The 22,547-nt window shown below is 41.3% G+C and overlaps 4 protein-coding genes and 8 non-coding genes across 13 annotated transcripts; all 12 read left to right on the forward strand.

The window, feature by feature from the left end:
• The first annotated feature begins 751 nt into the window (after nt 1–751).
• On the forward strand, nt 752–12,051 carry LOC130700171 (calcium-activated chloride channel regulator 1-like). The gene is made up of 13 exons (XM_057522184.2): nt 752–1,320; nt 5,863–6,356; nt 6,422–6,491; nt 6,775–6,893; nt 7,057–7,162; nt 7,527–7,799; nt 7,923–8,264; nt 9,116–9,349; nt 9,419–9,601; nt 9,672–9,804; nt 9,875–10,024; nt 10,102–10,386; nt 10,456–12,051. The coding sequence occupies exons 1-13, from the start codon at nt 1,159–1,161 to the stop codon at nt 11,535–11,537; spliced, it is 3,633 nt and encodes a 1,210-aa protein (XP_057378167.1). The 5' UTR covers nt 752–1,158; the 3' UTR covers nt 11,538–12,051.
• A 663-nt stretch (nt 12,052–12,714) lies between these two features.
• On the forward strand, nt 12,715–14,046 carry LOC132087717 (uncharacterized). Its single transcript, XM_057522237.2, has 3 exons — nt 12,715–12,844; nt 12,924–12,990; nt 13,173–14,046. Exons 1-3 carry the CDS (start codon nt 12,824–12,826, stop codon nt 13,949–13,951), a joined length of 867 nt encoding a protein of 288 aa, XP_057378220.2. The 5' UTR covers nt 12,715–12,823; the 3' UTR covers nt 13,952–14,046.
• A 1,076-nt stretch (nt 14,047–15,122) lies between these two features.
• Nucleotides 15,123–16,658, forward strand: LOC130700198 (uncharacterized). Its single transcript, XM_057522235.2, has 3 exons — nt 15,123–15,257; nt 15,347–15,413; nt 15,638–16,658. Exons 1-3 carry the CDS (start codon nt 15,237–15,239, stop codon nt 16,516–16,518), a joined length of 969 nt encoding a protein of 322 aa, XP_057378218.1. The 5' UTR covers nt 15,123–15,236; the 3' UTR covers nt 16,519–16,658.
• A 243-nt stretch (nt 16,659–16,901) lies between these two features.
• Nucleotides 16,902–21,187, forward strand: LOC130700172 (uncharacterized). Of its 2 annotated transcripts, XM_059496513.1 has the most exons (16): nt 16,944–16,998; nt 17,422–17,722; nt 17,815–17,943; nt 18,009–18,197; nt 18,263–18,514; nt 18,582–18,767; nt 18,843–19,013; nt 19,080–19,319; nt 19,376–19,567; nt 19,816–19,932; nt 19,991–20,050; nt 20,109–20,258; nt 20,315–20,374; nt 20,438–20,560; nt 20,623–20,803; nt 20,877–21,187. In XM_059496513.1, exons 2-16 carry the CDS (start codon nt 17,662–17,664, stop codon nt 21,091–21,093), a joined length of 2,328 nt encoding a protein of 775 aa, XP_059352496.1. In that variant the 5' UTR covers nt 16,944–16,998; nt 17,422–17,661; the 3' UTR covers nt 21,094–21,187. The 2 variants fall into 2 exon arrangements, with proteins under 2 accessions (XP_057378169.2, XP_059352496.1); XM_057522186.2 differs by lacking the exon at nt 17,422–17,722 and having other exon boundaries at nt 16,902–16,998.
• Nucleotides 17,198–17,270, forward strand: Trnat-agu (transfer RNA threonine (anticodon AGU)). The gene has a single exon. It is a non-coding gene; the product is annotated as a tRNA-Thr (tRNA).
• Nucleotides 21,188–21,437: 250 nt separating the features above from the next.
• Trnap-ugg (transfer RNA proline (anticodon UGG)) lies at nt 21,438–21,509 on the forward strand. Its single transcript has one exon. It is a non-coding gene; the product is annotated as a tRNA-Pro (tRNA).
• An 89-nt stretch (nt 21,510–21,598) lies between these two features.
• Trnap-ugg (transfer RNA proline (anticodon UGG)) lies at nt 21,599–21,670 on the forward strand. The gene has a single exon. It is a non-coding gene; the product is annotated as a tRNA-Pro (tRNA).
• A 94-nt stretch (nt 21,671–21,764) lies between these two features.
• Nucleotides 21,765–21,836, forward strand: Trnap-agg (transfer RNA proline (anticodon AGG)). Its single transcript has one exon. It is a non-coding gene; the product is annotated as a tRNA-Pro (tRNA).
• Nucleotides 21,837–21,968: 132 nt separating this feature from the next.
• Nucleotides 21,969–22,040, forward strand: Trnap-ugg (transfer RNA proline (anticodon UGG)). The gene has a single exon. It is a non-coding gene; the product is annotated as a tRNA-Pro (tRNA).
• Nucleotides 22,041–22,110: 70 nt separating this feature from the next.
• Trnap-agg (transfer RNA proline (anticodon AGG)) lies at nt 22,111–22,182 on the forward strand. Its single transcript has one exon. It is a non-coding gene; the product is annotated as a tRNA-Pro (tRNA).
• An 83-nt stretch (nt 22,183–22,265) lies between these two features.
• Nucleotides 22,266–22,337, forward strand: Trnap-ugg (transfer RNA proline (anticodon UGG)). Its single transcript has one exon. It is a non-coding gene; the product is annotated as a tRNA-Pro (tRNA).
• A 69-nt stretch (nt 22,338–22,406) lies between these two features.
• On the forward strand, nt 22,407–22,478 carry Trnap-agg (transfer RNA proline (anticodon AGG)). The gene has a single exon. It is a non-coding gene; the product is annotated as a tRNA-Pro (tRNA).
• The last annotated feature ends 69 nt before the right edge of the window (nt 22,479–22,547 follow it).

Here is a 22,547-nt window from a genome sequence, read left to right on the forward strand (position 1 = left end):
TGGACGTGTATTTTTCGTGACAAATCAGCCAGCACGCGTGAAGTGTGGCGTGAATAACGGACTACCTACAAAAGCACAACAAACATAAGCGAAAGAATCGGTTGTTTTTTTTAGGACGTTGGGATAAAAGAAAACAAATAAAAGGGGGAAGGGCTTCGTCTGTTGAAAAAAATACAAAAAAAACGATTTGACCCGCGGTTGAACTCGGGAAATTATGAGGCAACTACCGCATCTCAACAAAACCCGCAATCATTAAAGACTGCGTGGAATGTCGTTTAACCGCAAAACGCGTATCTCGTTTCCAATCGTTGATTTCCAAAAAACGAAATGACCTTTACGTGTTTTGATCCGTTGACCAATTAAAAATCGGCAGGTGGTACCGTGTGCCTTTTACTTCCTTTTGTTCGCTGTTTGTTGCGGAAGTGACCGGAACTTGCACTCTCTCAGCTCAAGCGGAAATAATAACATTCTTCCTGGAACGCGTGTAGTGGTATGCAATAAGTCCTGGAACTATACGAGACAGGGGGGAAAGAGTACATAATATATTACATCTGAAAAAAAAAGAAAAAAAAATCCTCCCTCCCCCCCCCCCCCCCCCCCCAATTGCACTTTTTACGCTTGGGTTGTAGTATACGGCACGAATTTCGCTTGACGCCAGGAATACCAAAAATGGACACTAGGGTACGCTTACGTAGAACCAGACGGCAAGCGGGTGTTCTACAGTGTTCAGTGCCACGCTGCCGCCGTTTGAGTGAAGACGTATGACCACGTTGCCCTTTCTTTTCTCCAGTAACTCTCCACACGTCCAGTTTTTTTTTTTTTTTACCTGGAACCCCTCAGCTACTAGTGTTCTTATTTATTTTTTGAACTTGTTGTTTTTTTTTTGGTTGGTATAGTTACACGAGTGTATAAAATTACCCCCCAAAAAAGGAGGGAGAAAGGAATCGATTGGAAGTCCATCAAGTGCCCTGTTTAATACTCTGAAAAAAGAAAAGAACTACTTAACCTCTTTTGTTGAATGTCGTTATTTCGACTATTGCCAATCACTCGTTTTTTTTGCCACGTGTGAAAACTATAAATCGCGTGCAAAGTGCAAGTGCAAAGAGGCTTAAAGAAAAGGATTCGGTTTCTTAAAGTAAGAGATCGACACGTTTCGCAATGGCGTCCATCACGTGGTGCATCTTTAGTCTTTTGGGCGCGCTGACGACCACGTCGGCCATGCTGACTTTCCATCAAGGTGGATACAATCAACTGCAAGTGGCGCTCAATCCCCACACCCCTGCACCGGCCAATTGCTCTCAAATGTTCCACCATCTCGAGGTGAGTTTTTCTTTAAAAAAAAAAACAAAAACAAATTATTATTCCCACACACAAGTTTGAGTAGGATTTAAAAAAAAAAAAAAAAAGATTTCCATGTGGTTGACACAAAGCCCAAGTTTTTTGAGCCTTTCATCCACGAGATCGAAATCTTTTTTTTTTTTTTCTTGTGTCTTTTCCACACGAATTGATTGGGTTCTTAATCTTCAAAGAGATTATTCTTGCTAAAAAAATACTTCCTTCTCCGAGTGAAGAAATTATTTCCACCTGTCCGAATTTTGATGTTATCCCTCCCCATCTCCATCTCGTTTTTTTTTTTTTGCTGGGGCCCCCCCGTCAGTGCAAAACCGTAAGAGGAAAAAAAAAGAAAAGGTCCGGCGGTATGACCCCCTGCTGGAACGCACAACAACAAGTTTTTTTTTTTTTCTTTCTCTTTTGGCCGCTTGTGTTTTCGAACCGTTTTCCTCATTCGTTTTCTCTGCGTGCGCCAACAGAACAAAAAAAAACTACGCACCTTTTTGTTTTTCTCGATTCCCAAATATGCATGAAAAGCCTTATGATGCGAGATAACCGATATATATTTTTATATACATCTAGAAAAAAAAGAAAAGAAAATGCCAATTAGTTTTGATTTTCTCCCGATTTTGTTTTCCCCCCACTTGAACAATGTGGGTGTGTCGCTCGTAAGAAACAGGTCCACTCCATCATTTCCTTATTCCGCATTCGGACACTTGTAATCGTATATTCAAATTTCTGTATTTCCCTCTGTCGTCTGAGGAAGGGGGGGGGGGGAAATGTCGTAGGCTTTTAGATTAACATCTCACTAGAGAAAGGCTCGTTTGTATTCTGTAACGTTAACATTTTCATGTTTTTTTTTTTTTTCTTCAACATTCTTTTGTCGATGTATTTGATATCTCGGTTATGTTTGCCCCGAAAAAGGCCGCCCAATTACTAGAAATCTTCTATGCCCATCGAGTTTCTCTCAATTCTCTGAGACGTGGACTAATCGCGGCCCTCGAACTCCAGATGGGCCATCATCACGCCAAAACACTTTCAACGTTTTAATTTTTTAAAATGAGTTTGCGGCAGACGCTCTTGGAATAGAGCACCGCTCGTATGACATTTTGAGACCGTGAACTCATTTTGAATCCAATTCTGATTTATTTTCTTTAAAAAAAAAAAAGAAATAGTAGAAACATTGTTCTTGATTTATTTCGTTGCAGGCCCCCGAAGCAGAGCAACATCACGAAATCCCCCTATATATTTTTTATATGACCGTGAATTTCGGCGGGCATTATTCAAATTTCACTCGCGTTTCAAACACAAAATCCTTTAGGCCCTTTTTTTTTTTTTTTTTTTTTTTTTTTTGTTTGTTTTCTCTCTTTCCACATTGCCTTGCGAGCCCTTGGAAGATTACGTTCTCCCCCCTTTAGCTTCTTTTTAATACCTACCCTCATAACGCGCTTACCTTTCCTGAATAGGGAAATTCTTTGAACTCCTCCTGGGCACAGCAAAAGATGAAGCCTTTCTTAGGAACAAAGTTTTAAGTTTTATTTTTGAGGGATGATGATGATGATGATAGAATCTTGACCTCAAAGAGGCGGGGTAATTGGATGGCTATTTATTCTGGCACCCGTCTTATATATGCTATTTCTATGCCTCTTCGGTATAATGAGGCTGTAAGAGGGGGGGGGGCTTTTCTTTTTTTTTTTTTTTGTTACACCGCCTTTTTATTTTTGAAACATTCACGTTACACGACCGTGTCGTGGGGTCGTGTTCTATCAATGGCGTTCCATCATCGGGACTATTTTTTTTATTATTCTGTTTTGTTTCAGACGTAATGATTCAATTGTTGCGAGCCATCGATATTTTCTGAGGCTCCGTGTTGTATAATGCCTCGCAGCGATTATGATCCATACCCTTTTCTCTTTTTTTTTCCTTAAAAAAAAAAACATTATTTCGTGTTAATAACGTTGGTGAGAACGCGTAGACACGCCTCTTTGTGCTCTTTTTCAAGCCTATACAATTTTTTTGAAAAGAGATCATTATTTTTGCGATGGGTAATTAAACTCTTGAAAGGCTACCTGTTTGCTCCGGCTCTTGCATACCGCCAATTTTGATTTTTTTTTTTTTTCAAAGAAGAATAGCTAAAAATGTATTCTTTCTTGACGCCGTAAGAGGTAAAAATGGCCGTCTATTTATTTTACCTTTCTTTTGTGTTGGCTTTTAAATTCTTGTGTTTCTCGAGGAAAGAAAAGACGCGATGAAGAACGGCTTAATGCATTCTCTTTTATCTTAACTATCGATCATGACTTTTTTTTTTTTGTTCTTTACAGCCTGGCGTGTACGTACACTGTCCAGAGTAATATCCAGTACGTCTATCTTCTTTTTTTGAATAGAAAAAGAGAGGCTTTTCTTTTTACGACAGTGGCGCCTATTTTGAATGAGACGCCATGGAAAATGTATTTTATTAAAAGAAAACCCTTGTCTGCTTTGGGGTCGAGAGTTCCAGGATTTTTTAAAAAAGGGAATTAGACCGGAATATTAGCGCAGACTCTGAAAGGCAAAAAAAAACGGAGGTGGATAACAAAAAAAAAAATGAGAGGAAGTTCTATTTCACATCCGGCATTTTTGGGTGGGGTGAATTGATACAAAAGAGAAAATGTTTTCTACTATCAGACCGTTACGAACCCAAAAAAACATTGTTGTGGTGACATTTTCTCTCTTTATGTAGGCCTCTATCATCGAACGATTAAAAAAAAAGAAATTGTGTTTTAAATTTAAAAAAAAAAAAAAAAAAGAATTTTCGATGGAAAAAAAGACGGTCAAGTGTAACGAACCGAATGCGTTTTCCTTTTATATCGCCCCTCGAAGCCATCCTTATTTTTTTCCGATCTGCTCCACTGCATGTTGTGGGTAAAAGAAAACAAACAGCTCAAGACGGTCACGCTGATGCGTCCAACAGCTTTTTTTTTTTTCGTTCAATATCACCAGATGGTAATATCCAACAGTAGCAATCGTCTAAGAAAAGAAAACATGGTTCAAATCACGCGACTTCCTTGTTTAATATTTTTAAATAATAAACAAAGAATCTGATTACGAAAGAAATCACGTACGGAATTGTGTTTAATTCATATTTTCGAATGTGTGGACATGAACGCGGGGAGACGTTGGCGGGAATTTGATTTTAAAAAGCGCGTGAGCGCTGCACGATTCGTGTAACAACTGAATTTAAAACTCTGTAATTTTCATACAACACAATAAATCTAATCACCGACTACACAATATCATTAGATTTTTTTTTTTTATGAACCAGTCGCGCCGTGTTCTTTTCATTCGTTTCCGGCTGGCTGCATCAAATTCATATGGAAAGCCGTTAGGTTATTACAATAGGGCACACCGTTCGTGTGTTCCCTCATCCGAGTTTAATTTGCAATCTCCCCCGAACACAAGAGTTCCATACGACCGCAATTCGTGAAATCAACATGTCGAGGTGAATAGTCGATCTGCTTGGCTTGGCTCCTATAGGGCGTTGCCATAGCGATTGTAAAATATAAAAAAAATAAAATGCGTACTTCTATTATCCACCCCTCTCTCACGCTCACGTCAATAATAGACGACAGGTGCTGCCGGACAGCGTCGAATTTTTTTTTTTTTTTTCATTTTTATTTCCCTGTATTCAAACATGACTGGCCAAGCACATACGAGTTGTGGGCAACCGGAATTGCGCTTGACTCGTCACGTGACCAAGAAAAAAACAATGCGCGTCTCCAATAGCAACGCAAAACGAAGAGTTTCTGATGCCCAGTCATGTTTCTATGCGCTTGACTATGGCCTTCTAACGTATGGAAAATCAATTGAACTGCTAAAAATGCCCTTTTTCTTTTCTCTAATGGTTCCCCCCTTCTTTTTGTGCGGCCGAAAAACAGACGAGAGTTCATTAGCGTTTTTAACGAGAACAAGATGGAAGATGCTCCATCAACGCGGTCCGCCCTTAAGACCTAAAGCCCATATACCTGGGGTCTATTTGTACTGCGCGATGTTGATGCACAATTTCCCCCTTTTTCTTTAAAACACCTACCCCTCATCTGTTTTTTTTTTTTTTTTGCGAGATTTTTCCAACGGTCTGGACACAGGTAGCAACGAAGCCCGTCAGTCGGTTTTGGGTCTTGGAATATTAGCAGCCTTCACTCACTTTATGGTTTTGATGATTACTTAGCTTCTTTCTTTAAAACGTATAAAAACACATCAAAGGAAAAAAATGGTGGGTCTTTGTTTTTTAAAGGCCGTTTCGGCCATTGGTTGGGAAGAATTCGTCAGCTGGACTAAGTCCGTCTCTCGCCAGAGGACTAATTGGCCGACTGCAAATGGAGGCCATAAAAATGCGTTTGATTGCGCCCTTTTTTTTCGGGCCCGTTGATGAGTCGACATTTTCTCTCTTTTTCTAGGACATTACCGCCATTTTGATGTCTATAAAAAAATATAAAATAGCTCTTAAATATTTTCATCTAAAATAAAAATAAATGCTTTCTTCTTTTTTTAAAGATGGTCATCAGAGAATCATCGCGGCTGTTGCATCAAGCGACGGACGGACGTGCGTTCATCCGCACCGTTAGCGTCGTCGTGCCGACGGGGTGGGGCGTCGACGTCAGTTCGATGTGCGGCCGCAATGTCAGCCGCACCCGGTTGGAATCTTACGACGAGGCCGACGTCCGCGTCTCGGCTCTACCTCATCCGCTCTTCACAGGTGGCGCTGACGTCCTGTGGACTCAACAGTCGCGCGATTGCGGCCAACCTGGCGACTACATTTCAGCCGGACCGGATTTCTTTTTCAAACCGACGCCAACATTCGGCACTAACGTCTCCGACGTCTGGATCAGAGGGCGTCGCTTTCTGCGTGAATTCGCTAAATATCGATACGGAGTCTTTGATTTGAACGAACGCGTCGCTACGCAACACGACGGCCTCTTCCCCGATTTCTTCTGTCCGTCGGCCTCGTCGGCCAGCAACGCGACCGGCCGATCCATCCAAGCCAATCGGTAAATGAATGAAAATCCAATTCAATTTTTTAAATTGGAAAATTAATGAATTGAAAATCCAATAGATGGGGTTGCGATAATTCATCGAACGAGAATTGCATCAACGGCACTACCCAATCGCCTTCTTTCATGACGGTAAGTTCGTTAATGCAATGGCCGTCCCTTTCTTTCGTTTATGCCCGGCTGAATTTTTGTCGTTCAAAATAAAAGACAAGTTACATTTCCTCGTGATGAAAGAAGTGAATCAGCAACATTTCATGTTTTCTGTTCCGTAACGTTTTCTTTTTTCGAGGAAGAAACAAAAGAAGCGTCAGGCCGTTGCCCAAGTTCTTTACTGATTGTGTGGCGGGATATTTAAAAAGATGTAACCTTGAAATAATTTTTTTTTTTTTTTTTTTGTATTTTGTGTGGTTCACAGGCGACCGCTTTTTGCGACGCTTCGTCGCACGACGATATGGCGCCCACGCAGCACAACCTCCTCTGCCTCGGCCAGAGCGTCCGCGACGTCGTTTTCGCCCACCAGGACCTGAAAACAATGTAAGTAACTCGTTTTGCGCAAATGGTTATTGACTCAGACGTTTTTTTTTTTTTTTGGGGGGGGGGGGGATCATCGACATTTGAAATGTCAATCAGTGAAAATGTATTTTTTTTTTCGTGAAAATCGGATGATAATTACCGGGACTATTTGAATATCTTTCAGGAACGCTCCGATGTTTAACCGGCTCGAGACGATTTTCAACTATAAACAAGCTGCTCTGCCACGTTACGTTTTGGCCTTGGATAAAAGCTCCCCTATGGACGAACGAGTAAGTAGATAACAAAATGAAAACAAGTTCCTCTTTTTTCGATAATTTTTTGTTGTTTGTTGTTTTACACGTAAATCGTGTCTCTGTAAAAAAAAATTCATTTCCTGGGTTGCGTATTCCTTTGTGTGCGGGATGGCCAATTTTAATTCAAATCATTTTCGATCAGAAAACAAAAGATTGTTAACATTCTTTTATTGGTTCGTAGTACACACTGTTGCCAACTTTATGTATCAATGACTCATTTTCGGAGCCCAAAACCGGACACGTTTCCTTGTTGCTAGCCCCCCCCCCCCCCACAAAAAATCGTGAATTCTCTTTTGTTTCTTTATGTAAATGAGTTTTTCTTTCTTCACGAAATTTATAGGATCATTGGAAATATGTGAGGAGCGCCACGAGACGCCTGGTGCTGCACGATCTTGCAGACGAAACGGAATTGGGCATTTTGAGTTTCGCTGAGTCGGTCCAGATCCACACGGATGGCCAAAATGGGCCAATGGTTCGGCTCGGCAGTCCCGGAAGTCGTGAACAAGTGGCTTCGGCCATCCCCGTTTTCATCACGATGCCGTCGAGCGGCGCAACTGGAACTGGTTCCGTCCAGGAATCCTGTCTGACTTGCGCCTTGGCCGAAGCGATTGCTGTACGTAATCGAATTTCAATCGTCTTCATTAGAAAAATACAAACGAAACATGTCGTGACTTGCTGCGGCACAAATGGACACGTCATTCATGGAACGTTTTGCCATTTTTATTTTAAAATCCAGATGTTGGAACGCGGTGGCGCTTCTTCTGCTGGTGACGTCATCGTTCTGATTACGACTGGTTCGTCCAGTGCAGACCAGGTGCAAAGCGCTTTGGCCCTGGCCAGCCGCAAACAAGTCCGCGTGTCTGTTGTGGCTTTCGCTTACGTCCCGACACCTGGAACTCACCGGGCTGGAGCTTTGCGCAACCTCCAATCACTCGCCGAGGCTACCGGTGGACGTATGACGGCCGTGGCCAGCAAGGGAGTCGGTACCATGTCGCACATTTCCATGCTGATCGAGCTGGGCGATGCTCTCCTCACTACTCTCGAGTTCCATCAAGGCAGCGACAATGTTCCAACTCTGGTGAGTCTTCTCTTTTTCCATTGTTCATCCCTTTTATTTTATTTTATTTTTTTTATTATTCTTTCCCCCCTTTTTCTTTTCTTTTTTAAAGTTTGAAATTTACGATCGTTGATTGGCCATCGACGCCATCTACCGATGGCCCATCAGATAGTAATGCACGTCAGCACATTTTAGTGGGCGATAACTAGACGCAGTAAAATTCCAACAATTCGTCGCGTTTCTTTTTTTTTTATTAGAAATCTCCTTTAGAATAGACGGGAATCTAATTTGAATAAAAAAAGGGGGGCTGGGAAAGAAGCGGATGGCCATAGGGTCATAAAAAAAAGGAAAAGACTGGGCATTTGGAGAATTGTATTAGTTGAAGGGTTCGACAGATAACAACAAGATATATACGAGGGGATGAGTTTTTTTTTTTTTTTTGTATCTGTAGACCATTATTGAGTTCCCATTGTCTGGCGGTGAACCCGTTTGGTTCAAAAGAATGCGGTTTTTTTTGTGTGTGGAAAAAATACCAATCGAATAAAAAAAAATGGCTTGATTGAAAATGAAATAGTTTGGATAGAGATGTTACTTTCTACTCGCATTTGTGATGCGTGTTCACTTCCGTTTGGCAGATAACAATTGAAAAAATATTGCCCTTCGTGCTGCACGGAATGTCCGCTAAAATTCCCTTTCTTTTTTACAACGTTGCTTTAACTTTAATCCATTCCAAAAACACGCAATCTTCTCGTTGAAAAAAAAAAAAAAAATGGTCGATAACCATCTATGGAAATATTCAAAAGAAAAATCAATACGAATTTGATGTAGGCTGTTTTAATAAATATTTTCTTTTTTTAATCCGTGAAAAACAGGTGCACGAGCAAGAATTTGGCAGCGAATCGGCCAGCGGCTGGGTAAATGGAACGTTTTACATGGACCCGTCATTAGGCCGGGACACAGTCATGGCGGTCTACTTTTACTCCCGCGACTTTAACACGCACGTCGGAGATATCCGACTCGTCTCTCCGGATGGCGTCGAACACCGAGGTATCTCTGAAACGGCCATGGCCAGCTTGTACGTCACGCCATTGGAACCCATCGAAAAGGTAACGTTGCACATATTTTTTTTTAATTCTTTCAATTTTTAATTTTGACAATTGTTTTATCTTTAATAGTCTGGAGTGTGGCGCTATTCGTTCGATCGGCGATCGCAAAGTCATCAATCGCATTTTGTTAAAGTGACGTCCAAGCAAAAAATGAGGTCCAGCGCACAGCCGCAACTGCGCGGACCTTTGACAGCCAAACTCCGCATCATTCCACCGGCTGTCGGCGATGCTCCTTTCATCCTATTGGCCACGGTAGCCTTTTCCATCTTCCTCGAAAAAAATGGACATGTCGCTAATTTAATTATGTTTTTACAAATAAAAGGTTAAATCGGGTGAGTTTCCAGTATTGGACGCCAGAGTGCGAGCTATTATTCAATTTACTGGAACGCCTTCCAATCTCGATTCGACCAGCAATAACACCATGGTTGTTGATTTATTTGACAACGGCAACGCCGGTAAAATTTTAAAAACATGCTCAATTCATCTTAGGTCATTAAGATTTAATTAAAAATGATTTATACCCAGATCCTGATATTACCCGAGGCGATGGAGTGTATTCGCGCTATTTCGGCAAATACTTCCGCGGGGCGGGTACTTATTCCGTCACGTTATCCGTCGATGCCATGGACGGAAGAGCTTACACTATCCGCACGTCTCCGAGTTCCAAACAAATCGGTAATTTTTCGATTCATCACATTTTTACGTTTTCGCATATCTTTATTTTTAAACATTTTTCGTTTGATTCAAAATAGATGCCGTTGAATGCTGCGGAAGTGTCATTCGTGTTCCTCTGGAACGCCGTGAATTGACTGGAGCTTTCAGCCGGTTAGTTCCAGGTGGAATTATCAGTGCCGGAAGTAGCCAATTTGGAAGTTCTCCTTCTGCGACAACTAACGCCACCTTGGGGCAGATTGCGGAAGCGCTTGATATTCTCCCACCTTCGCGAGTCACTGATCTTCGAGTTCATGTTGAACCGACAACACAACGAATTACCTTCCAATGGACGGCCGTCGGTGATGATTTCGACATTGGCACCGGTAAATAATCCACATCTCAAACTCATTTAAATATAACTGAATAATTCATTTTGAAATTCTCCCTAATAGCCTACACGTACGAACTTCGTATGGCATCGAACAAAACTTGGCTGAAATCACAATCGACGTTCCAGCAAGCCGAAACTTTACCTGCGCCTACCCCTCGTTCCAGCGGAGACGCAATGGACCTGACTTTGATGGATTTCGATCGTTACGACCGCTGGTTCTACGCCGCCATCCGAGCTGTCGATCGTCGTGGTAACCGTGGCCGAATCTCCAACTTGGTCCAGCTTTGGATGCCAAGTCCGCCTACCACCACTACGACTCCCGCACCAGTTTGGCCTGCCACTTCCTTGTCTGTCAACGATGTTCCACCCCAGTGGTTCAATGGTGGCGGTTTGAGCACCGTTCACTGGGCTGCCATCGTCGCCGGTATTTGCGTTGCTTTGCTCATCCTCGTCTTGGCCGTCTACTTTGTCGTAGCGGCCAAGAGACGCAAGGACAAAGAACAAAACAGCAAATCAGGACCGCCCAAATTTGCCTATGTCCCAACGACCGTCAGCAGCACTTTGTACCCAACTCCAGAGACCAAGAGCGCCTCAACAACCGATTTGGCCATCCAGGACCAGAACAAAGAGATCCTTAGCCAATACCAGTCTGGAGCTGTCACCATCTACGATGGTCGAACTGTTCCAGTACATTGGAGTGCTTCTCAGCTGTTGCAAGAACACGAACGTCGTCACAGTCCGTGCGGACAGAACGAGCCTTCTGACCACTTTTCAGCGCCCAATGACTCTGCATTCATCAGTGGAAGCTATCACCTGAACTCTGGGAGTGCCATCTACGGTGGAATGATTCATCCTGACCAGCAGAACATCTACACGCAATCCTCCTCCTCGGCCACACCACCTTCGGCAGACTACCGACCTTATTCAGTAGATTACGAAGGTTCCTCATCCGTGGAGCAGGATGGCGGCTACGGCTATCCAACCGCTCACAATAACAACACCAAATCGCGTCCGCCCACGTTCCCAAAACCGACGTCGGTCATCGGCAACGGTACTGGTCGGCTGATGTCTCATCTGCCTCTTCACGGCTCTTTCACATCGTTGGCTTCCGAACGCAAGAAGCGCAACGTCACCCAAGTCTGAAATTTGTCTTTAAAAAAATAAAAACATGCCGATAAGCAAAAAAAAAGTTTCCGTTTATTGAACGGAAAGCTCTTTCTAGTCTACGGTCGTAACTTGACGTGACCACATTTTTTTTTTATGAACGACACGCGGATCTAATTATTAAACGTACGACAATATTTGGTGCTCCTTCAGGTGTTCTCGTGTAACTTGATCGCCTTTTTTCTTTAATTGAAAGATTTTTTGTGTACGTGTTTTTTTTTTACGATTCTCTTTTTTTTTTCAAATGTTGGAATTTGACGGTACCGACTATTGTACAGGACGTATTTGAAATGATTTTTTAAAGAAATGATTGATAACATTTGACTCTTTTCGATTTTGCCTCGTTTCAGATACGTGTATATCTGATGAGCAGTTTATTAAGTGCTATGTGAACATTGTCAAGTCACTGCTATTATGTATTATTCGTTATTTTTATGTAACGAACACAACTGTTTGCTTTTGTACGTTCAATACATTTTTTTTAGAAATGTTACATGGGGGTTTTTAGTCTATTCATTAACCTCCCCCCCCCCCTCGAAGAAAGGTAAATAAGCAAAGAAATCATTTACGTTTCATTGCAATTAACTTAAGTTGTTCTTTCTGTTTAGCCAACATTAAGGTTCTTTCCAGTAGAATAAAGGCCAATAAAGAAGCTAACATCTATAGTTTGAGGATCCCTTTAAGAAGCTACCAAGTCTATAACCACAAACCATAACGGAATTTTATTTCGTACGTTTTTTAAAGCGGAATAAGCGATACTGACGTACGTGCTTTCACGAAACAAAATGTCAGTCATGTAAATCGATAACAAAAAGAACATCGTACGTATGTGGTGCAATATGTGTTTTAAAAAACAGAAACGGAAAAGGAAAGCTTGAAGGCACAACTGCTGGACGAATTAGGCCGGCTAACAAGTGGCTTTCTCCTGGAAAATGGATAACTTTGAATGGGTCTGGAGGGCATTCCAGCGTAACAAGGGAAAGGGAGAAAATAGGGTGATTGCTCCGTCAGCTGGTGGGGTTCACAACGTTGATGTGGTCAGCTGACGCTAATGTATGGTCGATGGTTTTTATTTTCTTGTTCGACCACTGTCGGACAGATTCAGGTATCCTACTTATTGCAATGAAGATGTTGTCTTACTTTATTTTCTTTCTGTTCAGGTCTGTGCAAACCGATACCGCAACAGTTGGCAGAAACGGGTATAAAAACATCGATGCCGATGCTCCAGAAGACAGTTCACTTCCAGCTTTGCAAGAACAACAGTCATGGATACTAAAGCGCGATCTGTAAGTCAAAACATTTTGTATTTCTTCATTCTAACTTTAGATTTTGATGGAATTAACTCGACTTCTATCTTTATTTCAGGTTCTTTTCCTAGTGTGCCTCGTATTGGCCACTGTACAGGCAGAAACCAGCCGCGAAAAACGATCACGTGAGTATTGCATCTTATCTTTGAATTTCAAATTCATTCAAACTTGAAAAGTTCATTTAACTCGAAGAATTCCGTCATAGTCTGTGTTTAACCAAACTTAAACGTAATTCTGATGGAAGTTCTTGTGGTTTGAAATGAGTTGACTTTTAAAACTAATTCTACGACGCCATCTTCATTTACAGCGGATGGACACGGACATCACGATCATCACGACCACGATCACAGTCAGCCATCATCTTTGTACAACCCTCAACCGGCTGTTCCTTCCTTTGACTTTCCTAAGGGTCCCCCTGAATACGAAGCCCAAGCAGCACCCTACTTCAACTTTCCAGCTTCTGAATATAGCCCTCCTGCATACAGTCCTCCTGCATATAGTCCTCCTGCATATAGTCCTCCTGCTCCTGAATACAATCCACCTGCTCCCCAATACTCTCCACCTGCTCCTCAAACATATCCTGTTCAAACTTCACCGTCTTACGATCCTCCTGCGCCTCAGTATCCAGCTCCTGCTTACAGCGCTCCAGCTCCTTATACTCCATCTTATGAAGCCCCTCAACAGTCGTACGAAGCTCCTCAACAATCGTATGAAGCTCCACAAGAGGTGTATGAAGCCCCTCAACATTCCTATGGAGCCCCTAAAGCCAAGAAACCAAAGGGCAGTTATGGTGCTCCAAAAGCCACCAAAGCCCCAAAGGTGAAAGGACCTAAGGCTGGATATGGTGCCCCAAAGGCTACTAAGAAGCCCAAGTCCAGCTATGGACCTCCTCAGAAAGCTTACGGTGCCCCTCAACAGTCGTATGCAGCCCCAGCACCGTCTTACCAAGCTCCTGCCTACCAAGCCCCGGCTCCTGCCTACCAAGCCCCGGCTCCTGCCTACCAAGCTCCAGCTCCTGCTCCTGTGTACAGCCAACCGGCCTATTCTCCACATGCCCGCGTCCATCAAGAACTGTATGGTTACTAACTAAAATGTGATTTCACTGGCTGATTCACATACTATTATTGCTTTTTAACCCTTGAAGTCTTTTCCTACTCTATAGTATATCAAACATTGTCGTATATTGTTGTTATCCTTTTATTCGTTGAATACTTTCTTTGTGAAATCTATTGTAGTTATAAAGGAAAATCAATAAACAGGTTTTTGGTTCAATCTTTTTTTCAATTTTACAACGTTTTTATTTGTCTTTCTTGTAAACTTATACCTAAAGTAGATTTTCTGTTAAAGAATGCACGTCGTTTTGACAACGATTGCAAGATCACTGTCAAAGAGAAAGGCAGAACGGAAATGCCTGAAAATGATATACTCACAGGTATTTAGAAGTTAGATATTTTTATATTCATATAAAAAAATAAAGCAGACGAACAAACCTCAACCTGCAGGTGTACACGTGTAGCTTTTTCATCTGTGCCTCTATATTTAATTAAAGGAAAAAACGAACATGCTGGTCAACAACCAACTGAATAAAACGATAGGTTTATACCAACAGACTCATCATGACTAAATGGTGAGGCATTCAAAATAGATCCAAATAACAAGTAACCAGACGTTTCTTCTGTCCTTCACGATGTCTCTTTATCGTATAGTTCAATGGCTGTTCATCTCTACACTAGCTGATACATTACTGGTTGGGTAGTTATCAAACCCAATGATGACACTGTAATTGCTGGGTGAAGCCATGCTCGTCAATTAAATAGGTAAAAACAATTATATGAGTGTACATTTTGTAATCGTCTTTGGTACTAGAAAATAATGTAGGGCAGGTGGATGAATCAGGCCAGAGAAGAAGACAAACTTTTCCCTGCTGATGGGCATAAGTTTTAATGAGATGGGAACATTCTTGGCTTCCGATTGTAGAAACTAGGAGGAAAAAGAGAAATTTTGAATGAAAAATGTTTAAATTAGTAACCATATTGGGAAAATTAAAAAGGAAGGAGATTGATACAGGAACTTAATGATGCTGTAGCCCTTAATTGAATTTTTATAACCGACTAATTTATGCGTTAATGTGGTTGATGGTTTAATTCTCGCTTTTTCTCGACCGCTATCCAATATCTGACGGTGGACCTATTTTACTTATATGTGTAGTAGTGAAGATATTATGTTTCTTTTTCTGTTCCGGTTTCGTCCACCACAGCTACCGCTATACCGCAAAAGACGAGCTCTAGTATCGGGTATAAAAGCATCTACTTCGCCGTTCCAGAAGACACATCACTTCCTCGCTGTATTGAAAGAGCATCTTAGCTTCAGTATGGAATTCAAAGCCCGATCTGTGAGTAACAGTTGCATTGCAATTTCCATATGTCTATAATGGTTTAAAGAAATTAATTTAATATTTTATTTGCTGTCTTCCACATTCAGATTCTTCTGTTATTGTCTCTTATATTAGCAACTACCCTAGCTGAAACCAACCGCGAAAAACGATCACGTTAGTTTGACTTTTATTTTCTTTATAAAAAAAAACGAACAATATCACAAAATCAATTTTAAATGGTCAAACTAAGACAAAAGGTAAAACGAAACAGCGATAGCTTCAGTTTCTTGGCAGAAAACTAAAGCTTGTTTTAGGGAAATGCGTTACAGTAATTGAAACTCAGGCTTTCCCTAAAAACTAGCCTTCATATGTCACTAATTTCTTTATTTGATTTGTAGCCGATGGACATGGACACCACGGTCATCATGACCACAGTCACGATCACGGACACGACCACGGGCATGGCGCCCCAGTTCACAGTCCTGATGCAGGTGCAGGCTATGTCAGTCCAGTAGCGATTCCGTCTTACGATGCCAAACCAGAACCACAGTATTACGAACAGCCGTCTGCTCCATCTTACGATGCCCCTAAAGGCCCTCCAGAATACGAAGCCCAAGCCGCGCCTTACTTCAGTCCTTCAGCTTCTTCATACAGCCCTCCTGCCCCGCAACCTTATCAGGTTCATAGTTCACCTTCATACAATCCTCCTGCCCCCCAATATCCATCCCCGGCTCCATCTTACAGCCCCCCAGCTTACAGTGCCCCAGATCCTTATTACGAAACCCCTGCTCCGCAGTACACTCCTTCGGCTCCGCAATACAGTCCGTCTTACGAAGCCCCTCAACAGTCATACGAAGCCCCTCAACAGTCATACGAAGCCCCTCAACCATCGTACGAAGCCCCTCAACATTCTTACGGAGCCCCTAAAGCCAAGAAACCTAAGGGCAGCTATGGTGCTCCAAAAGCCACCAAAGCCCCAAAAGCTAAAGCACCCAAGGGTAGCTATGGTGCTCCAAAGGCCACGAAGAAACCCAAGTCCAGCTATGGACCTCCACAGAAAGCGTATGGTGCCCCCCAACAGTCATATGCAACCCCAACACCTTCTTACCAAGCTCCTGCTTACCAAGCCCCTACTTATCAAGCCCCTGCCTACCAGGCTCCTGCCTATCAAACCCCTGCCTACCAAGCCCCTGCTCCTGCTTATCAAGCCCCAGCTTATTCAGCTCCTGCTCCTGTGTACAGCCCACCGGCTTACTCTCCCCCGGTCTATGGCCGCTAACTATTTCGTGATTTCGCTGGCTGATTCACGTGTTTATTGTCTCCTTTTGGGCTTCTGCCACTTGATAGTATATTCATATCTTTTTCCTCCACTCAGTTAACTGAACGTGCACATTTTATAATTGTTCCGGATTCTGAAGTCTGAACTTTACTTCATGCGATGTACAATTACAACAATAAATTTCACAACACTAATTCACAAAAAAAGCGAAGATGAAAAGAGATGCTGTTTAGCAGAATCAGGAAGTACGCGTTTTGGCGGGCTTTTAGTCATAGTTCACAAACGTTCTTGATCGAGGCGAGTCGCAAGAGAGGTAGTGTTCCTGCAGCTTCTTTGCGATTCTCAATGCGGCATTGAGGTTCACGACGAATTTTCGAAATGCAAGAATGGAAGAGAATGTTTAATCAACAGATCACCTCCCGTAATGCTCCACACAGTTCGTCAAGATGGCTCAAAGCTGGTGCATGACCCATGCTTTAGGTAAAGTAAATTAAAGAAAGAGGTTGTCTGTTAATCATAAGCTATTATTGCTATATTTTTTCGTGTTAAGTTACGGCTAATTATGCTAGAAAATACTTAACTAAACAAGCTAGAAAACGTACTCAAAGCCGTTGGTTTTATGCTACATTCTTCATTTACATGAGCAGTATTAATAACAAAAAATCGTTTCAACCGTCAAGGTCTTATGGCTTAGATGGCAAAGCGCCTGCCTAGTAAGCAGGAGATCACGAGTTCGAGTCTCGTTGGGACCTTCGTTTTTATTTTTTTAAATAGTTTTTCCACATTTTTTTCTATTAAAGACATTTTTGAACAAAGGAAACGTGATACCATCTTTTATATTGAAAGAACACAGTGTAAATAGTATTACTGTAATCGAGGGCATTAAAATATTTGTATTTAGAGATAACGTGAGTCGTCGCTGCGGATAATAAATATCCTGAACGACTACAGTTACTTTCTTATCGTGAGTTCGTGAGGATGAGTGGATGATAAGTTTTCCACCCAATATCACCTTCACCTCAGGAGGTAGTTCAAAAATACAGCAGTTGCATATTGGATGCATTTTTCAAATTTCTCGTAGCGCTTAAAAACACTTGTTTCCGATCGTTTCTGGTGCTAAACAATTTTGTCAAATTAGGCCAGATGGTATTTATCCATTGTTTTATTTGGCTGATTCTTCTCTTCACATTAAATCAAGTGCAAAGTAAAACTATCCTATCTGTCATTGCATTACATATGTAATTGTGTACTTCATTACGGAGACTTGCACTATATTGTTAATTTTCTATTTTCTAGGTTACAATGTAGCGGCAATGGAGTGTCATGAAACGTCAATGAAACTTAAGACACATTGTCACCATTCTCAAGTGTCCGTCCCTTTTCCATTTACATGTGGCAATATACCAGTGAGCTACTGTCACGATGGTAGCGACATTTTTTTATTGATGTATAGGATCTAATGTTCATGTATATTCATTATTTAATTGCAGTGGAAAACTTGTTGGAACCCAACATTTCAACTAAAGTTTACCTGGATGGCCATCGAATTTTCGACAAACGTTTAAACGACGATTGTTGGAATGTCACCACAACTTACTTAAAGTCTGGACATTGGCAGATCGAATTGGGGAGAATAGAAAACGTTTATGCCGTTCTGATCCGATCGCTTGGCATATATAGTAAATGTTGTTCTACAACAAATATTTTTTTTATTGTTTCCTAATTAGTAATGGTTTATGATTAGGAAATGAATCCAATGGGTTTCAAGTTACCGTATCACGACGCTTGTCAACTAACCGATCAGAATCCATCAAATGCCACGATTTTGAGTACTTTGATGGATATCACACCTATCTCTGTTACCAATCCGAAGAGAAAGCTTTAACATCAAATTATCGACCAGGTTACGACGCAAAATTTGTGGATATCTTTGGTGACGTTTACATTGATGATTCATGCGATTTTTCAAACATCGTTAAAGTCTACTCTTACCCAAGTGATTTTTCAAACAAGTTTTGCTATAATTGCTATAAAATTTAATTTCCTGAATCTTTATATTAAAGTCAGAGTGTGTGGTATTCCAGAAACCCATCATAATCAATCCATTATGCAAAAAGCACACTATTACCTTGTAGGTCAAGAAGTGACCTACAAATGTTCTGATGATGCTCACATACTTATCGGAGATCCAATTCGAATTTGTCAGCATAATGGTTTATGGAGTGGGAAAACTCCTATCTGTGTCCAAGGTATATGCTGAACTCTTTTTTTTAAAATCTGTATTTGTTATTTGCATTAAACCAAAATCCTTGACTTGCAATTAGTTCACAATGTCCAACCACAGACTCGGTTCTTCCGCTTCATGGAAAACGCTGAATTTTATTGGCCGGCTAGAAGTCTTGCAAAAGCAACGCGCATCGACGAAAATGAAATGATCACCTATAGTTTCGAAACGGAATATTGCTTAAAATATATTCTATTGGAATATCATTCAGGTAAATTATTAGACACTGAAAACAATTCATGTGGGATTCAGGATTTACAGTCACTTACCGATTTAGAATTGTCCGAAAGAACAAACATATCACTTCATACGACTTCAATGGACGGATATCGGCACGTCTGGACAGCCAATGACACATTTGGTGTTTACGCCAATAAACAATATTTTCTACCTGGAAATAATCAATCTTTCATATGTTGCCTTAACGTGACATTTCAAAGACACCAAGATAAACCGTCACAAGGCATTTTAAAAAGATCTGAATTCGTGTATCACATTGAAGCAGCTGGTTACCACCGTAAGTAATTTAATTTACATAATCAGTATAAATAATGAATTGTTTGGAATTATTAGGTCGTAACGGTGATTGCCTGAAGCCCCATCTCTTTCCCAACGTGAAGTTTTCCATCGATCAAAACCACACAGTTGAGAATGGAGTGACTGTAAAACTGGAATGTAACAAAGGCTTTCGTCAAAGAAACGATGATCCGCCTGAAATTCAGTGCGATAATGGCTCATGGAAAGGGAACATTCCCATTTGTGACAGTAGGTTTCTATCTTATTGGTTTATAGTATATTGACATGGCTTTAGTTTATGAGATTTTACCTCTCCCGTCCTCCAACTTAGAAAAATTTCGTAAGCATATGCACAATTTGAACCCTTCCTCCGGGAAAAGGTATTAGAAACAAGACACCTTTTTTAAGTAGTATTCTCTAAGGGGAGTGGGTAGAAAAAGTCGCAGTATAAAATGACTGCTTGCCTGAATACGACATTTGCGTGTCTGTGCTCGTAGTTGAAAATTGTCCGCAACCCAATAGCCGTCGTCATTCTTCCTGGAAGTATATGGAAAACCAACATTTAAAGTATCATCGCGTAGAATATGAGTGCCACCCGGGATTTGAATTGCAAGGTAAGTCTATATTTATTTGAATACATGTGATGGATTGAATTGTCATCATTCGAAACAGGCCATAACATGTCTACGTGTAATAATGGCAGATGGACCACTCCACCACCGAAATGCAAAGGTATTTTCTCTTTTAACATGCAAAATTAAGTATAATTAAAATTCTTTTACTTTGTTAGTTACATTCTGCACGAATTTTGTGATCCCGTCCAACATGTTCTGCATGCAAAATCGTAGAAACGAGTTTTATGACGTAACAGGCAATGGGACATCGTTTCATCATGGTATAAGCCTCGTGTGTTATTGCCAACCTGGATTTCGCATCATAGGTAACCTTGGTTTCTTCACTTGTACAAAATTAGAGACTAAGGATTAATTTTCATAGGCAATCGTACGATTCATTGTAGCAACAAACAGTGGACAGCAGAACTTCCAAAATGCCAAGGTAAAAGCAAAGTCACTTTTATTATCCCAAGACATTTCGACTGCATAGAATCGTAAATTTTAGAAATATTATGCGAGAATCCACCATTTTCCATTAGAAGTGGTAGTAACCAGTCCTTCGTCAAGCAGCGTTATTGGAAAACTGGATCACACAACTTTTCTTGTCCCGAAAAAATGATCATAAAAGGTATTCACGAAGAGCAATGCATTACACTTGTGTGTTCTTTCTTCTGTACTTTTAAACATCAGGACAGCACAAAAGTACTTCAGCAGAGCTGACATGTCGAGATAATGGCGAATGGGAGGAAACTGAACTGTTTGAATGTGTTGAAGGTAATAATACCCTTGGCAATGCAGAAATTGCAGGTGTCGTTGTTGGAGTCGTTCTAGCAGTGGTACTAACTTCTGTCGCTTACGTGATTATCAAGAGGTAAGTTTCTTTAAAGATATTTTTCACAAACTTTGAACAATGTCATCTACCTCGTAACGATTTTCTTCCTTAGGTTCCGTAGAAAGGTGGAGGAAATAAGGAAGGTCAACGAGAGTAAACGAAATTTAACAATTGTTGAAGATGGTAACAACGCAAGTTACATTTCTTTTTCATGTGAGATGGATGATAACGTCAGTTTAGCTGGTGAGGAGGTTTCCAAGTTTCTCTATCCAACGTATGATTCACAATGCCCCGAATCAAGTGAAAGCGAAATAGATGTGATAACTTAATGGGAGGCCATTAAAGGAGTATTTTCGTACACCCTTAACTGTCTACCTCGTTTCAGTTGCAAAGTTATTACATTTACCAACATGTGTAATAGAACTTGTTTCGTTGTTTAGCGAGTAATTGGTTCGATTAGTGGCTTTTACATTAAATCTTTTTATTGGTTTTCAGGAAAGTGTAAAAACTAGCGGAAGTTGAAGAGAGATTGTCTTTGAAAACATGAGGGTACGAAAAAGGAATTTGTACCTGATCGTCGGTCAGGTGATCGTCTCCAAGTTGAAATTTCCGACGTGGGAAGTTTTGCGATACCATTTATGTTATAAAGGTAAAAAATAGAAATTATTTTAGCGGCTCGTTGGTCTAGGGGTATGATTCTCGCTTTGGGTGCGAGAGGTCCCGGGTTCAAATCCCGGACGAGCCCGTTGGTACAACTTCTATTTTAATTTTTTTTTGTACCGCAAAACCACCTGTTATCATCATCCTGTAACAGACTAATAGCTTAAAGGTATCGGCTCGTTGGTCTAGGGGTATGATTCTCGCTTTGGGTGCGAGAGGTCCCGGGTTCAAATCCCGGACGAGCCCAACTATAGGTAATTTATTCGATTTTTAAAATATTTTTACCTTGCCAATCCACTGTTATCCCGATCGTGTAATTTACTTCCAGCGGAAAAGTATCGGCTCGTTGGTCTAGGGGTATGATTCTCGCTTAGGGTGCGAGAGGTCCCGGGTTCAAATCCCGGACGAGCCCCGATGGTAATTTCTTTGTGTGAAAAACTTTTTTTTTTTTTTTTTTGGCGAATGCACCTGCCGTCCGTATTACTTGATTAACTACCTAAGAAATTCTATCGGCTCGTTGGTCTAGGGGTATGATTCTCGCTTTGGCTCGTTGGTCTAGGGGTATGATTCTCGCTTTGGGTGCGAGAGGTCCCGGGTTCAAATCCCGGACGAGCCCTTTTTATTGCTTTTCTGCCAATGTACCTGTAATCCAAATTCGTTGATTAACTACCTGAATATTTTCAACTGGCTCGTTGGTCTAGGGGTATGATTCTCGCTTAGGGTGCGAGAGGTCCCGGGTTCAAATCCCGGACGAGCCCGTCAAGTTAAGTCGTTTATTTTTAAAAATTTGTAAACCACCTGTTATCCGGTTTGTGTGGCTTATAACATGTAACTTTTCATCGGCTCGTTGGTCTAGGGGTATGATTCTCGCTTTGGGTGCGAGAGGTCCCGGGTTCAAATCCCGGACGAGCCCTTTTATTGCATTCCTGCCAATGTACCTGTAATCCAAATTCGTTGATTAACTACCTGAATATTTCCAACTGGCTCGTTGGTCTAGGGGTATGATTCTCGCTTAGGGTGCGAGAGGTCCCGGGTTCAAATCCCGGACGAGCCCTTCAAATTTAAGTCGTTTGTTTTTAAAAATTTGTAAACCACCTGTTATCCGGTTTGTGTGGTTTATAAC

The sequence above is a fragment of the Daphnia carinata genome, chromosome 8, assembly GCF_022539665.2.
Source record: "Daphnia carinata strain CSIRO-1 chromosome 8, CSIRO_AGI_Dcar_HiC_V3, whole genome shotgun sequence".
Taxonomy (NCBI): Eukaryota; Metazoa; Arthropoda; class Branchiopoda; order Diplostraca; family Daphniidae; genus Daphnia; species Daphnia carinata.

Excerpts from the sequence above, each read along its gene's own strand:
- LOC130700198 (XM_057522235.2), top strand. The coding sequence starts at position 15,237 with ATGGAATTCAAAGCCCGATCT. Across the intron at positions 15,258-15,346 it reads TGGAATTCAAAGCCCGATCT|ATTCTTCTGTTATTGTCTCT; the intron begins GTGAGTAACAGT and ends TTCCACATTCAG. Across the intron at positions 15,414-15,637 it reads CAACCGCGAAAAACGATCAC|CCGATGGACATGGACACCAC; the intron begins GTTAGTTTGACT and ends TTTGATTTGTAG.
- LOC132087717 (XM_057522237.2), top strand. The coding sequence starts at position 12,824 with ATGGATACTAAAGCGCGATCT. Across the intron at positions 12,845-12,923 it reads TGGATACTAAAGCGCGATCT|GTTCTTTTCCTAGTGTGCCT; the intron begins GTAAGTCAAAAC and ends TCTTTATTTCAG. Across the intron at positions 12,991-13,172 it reads CAGCCGCGAAAAACGATCAC|CGGATGGACACGGACATCAC; the intron begins GTGAGTATTGCA and ends CTTCATTTACAG.
- LOC130700172 (XM_059496513.1), top strand. The coding sequence starts at position 17,662 with ATGGTATTTATCCATTGTTTTATTTGGCTGATTCTTCTCTTCACATTA. Across the intron at positions 18,198-18,262 it reads CCGATCGCTTGGCATATATA|GAAATGAATCCAATGGGTTT; the intron begins GTAAATGTTGTT and ends GTTTATGATTAG. Across the intron at positions 20,259-20,314 it reads ACCTGGATTTCGCATCATAG|GCAATCGTACGATTCATTGT; the intron begins GTAACCTTGGTT and ends TAATTTTCATAG.
- LOC130700171 (XM_057522184.2), top strand. The coding sequence starts at position 1,159 with ATGGCGTCCATCACGTGGTGCATCTTTAGTCTTTTGGGCGCGCTGACG. Across the intron at positions 1,321-5,862 it reads AAATGTTCCACCATCTCGAG|ATGGTCATCAGAGAATCATC; the intron begins GTGAGTTTTTCT and ends CTTTTTTTAAAG. Across the intron at positions 7,800-7,922 it reads CCTTGGCCGAAGCGATTGCT|ATGTTGGAACGCGGTGGCGC; the intron begins GTACGTAATCGA and ends TTTAAAATCCAG.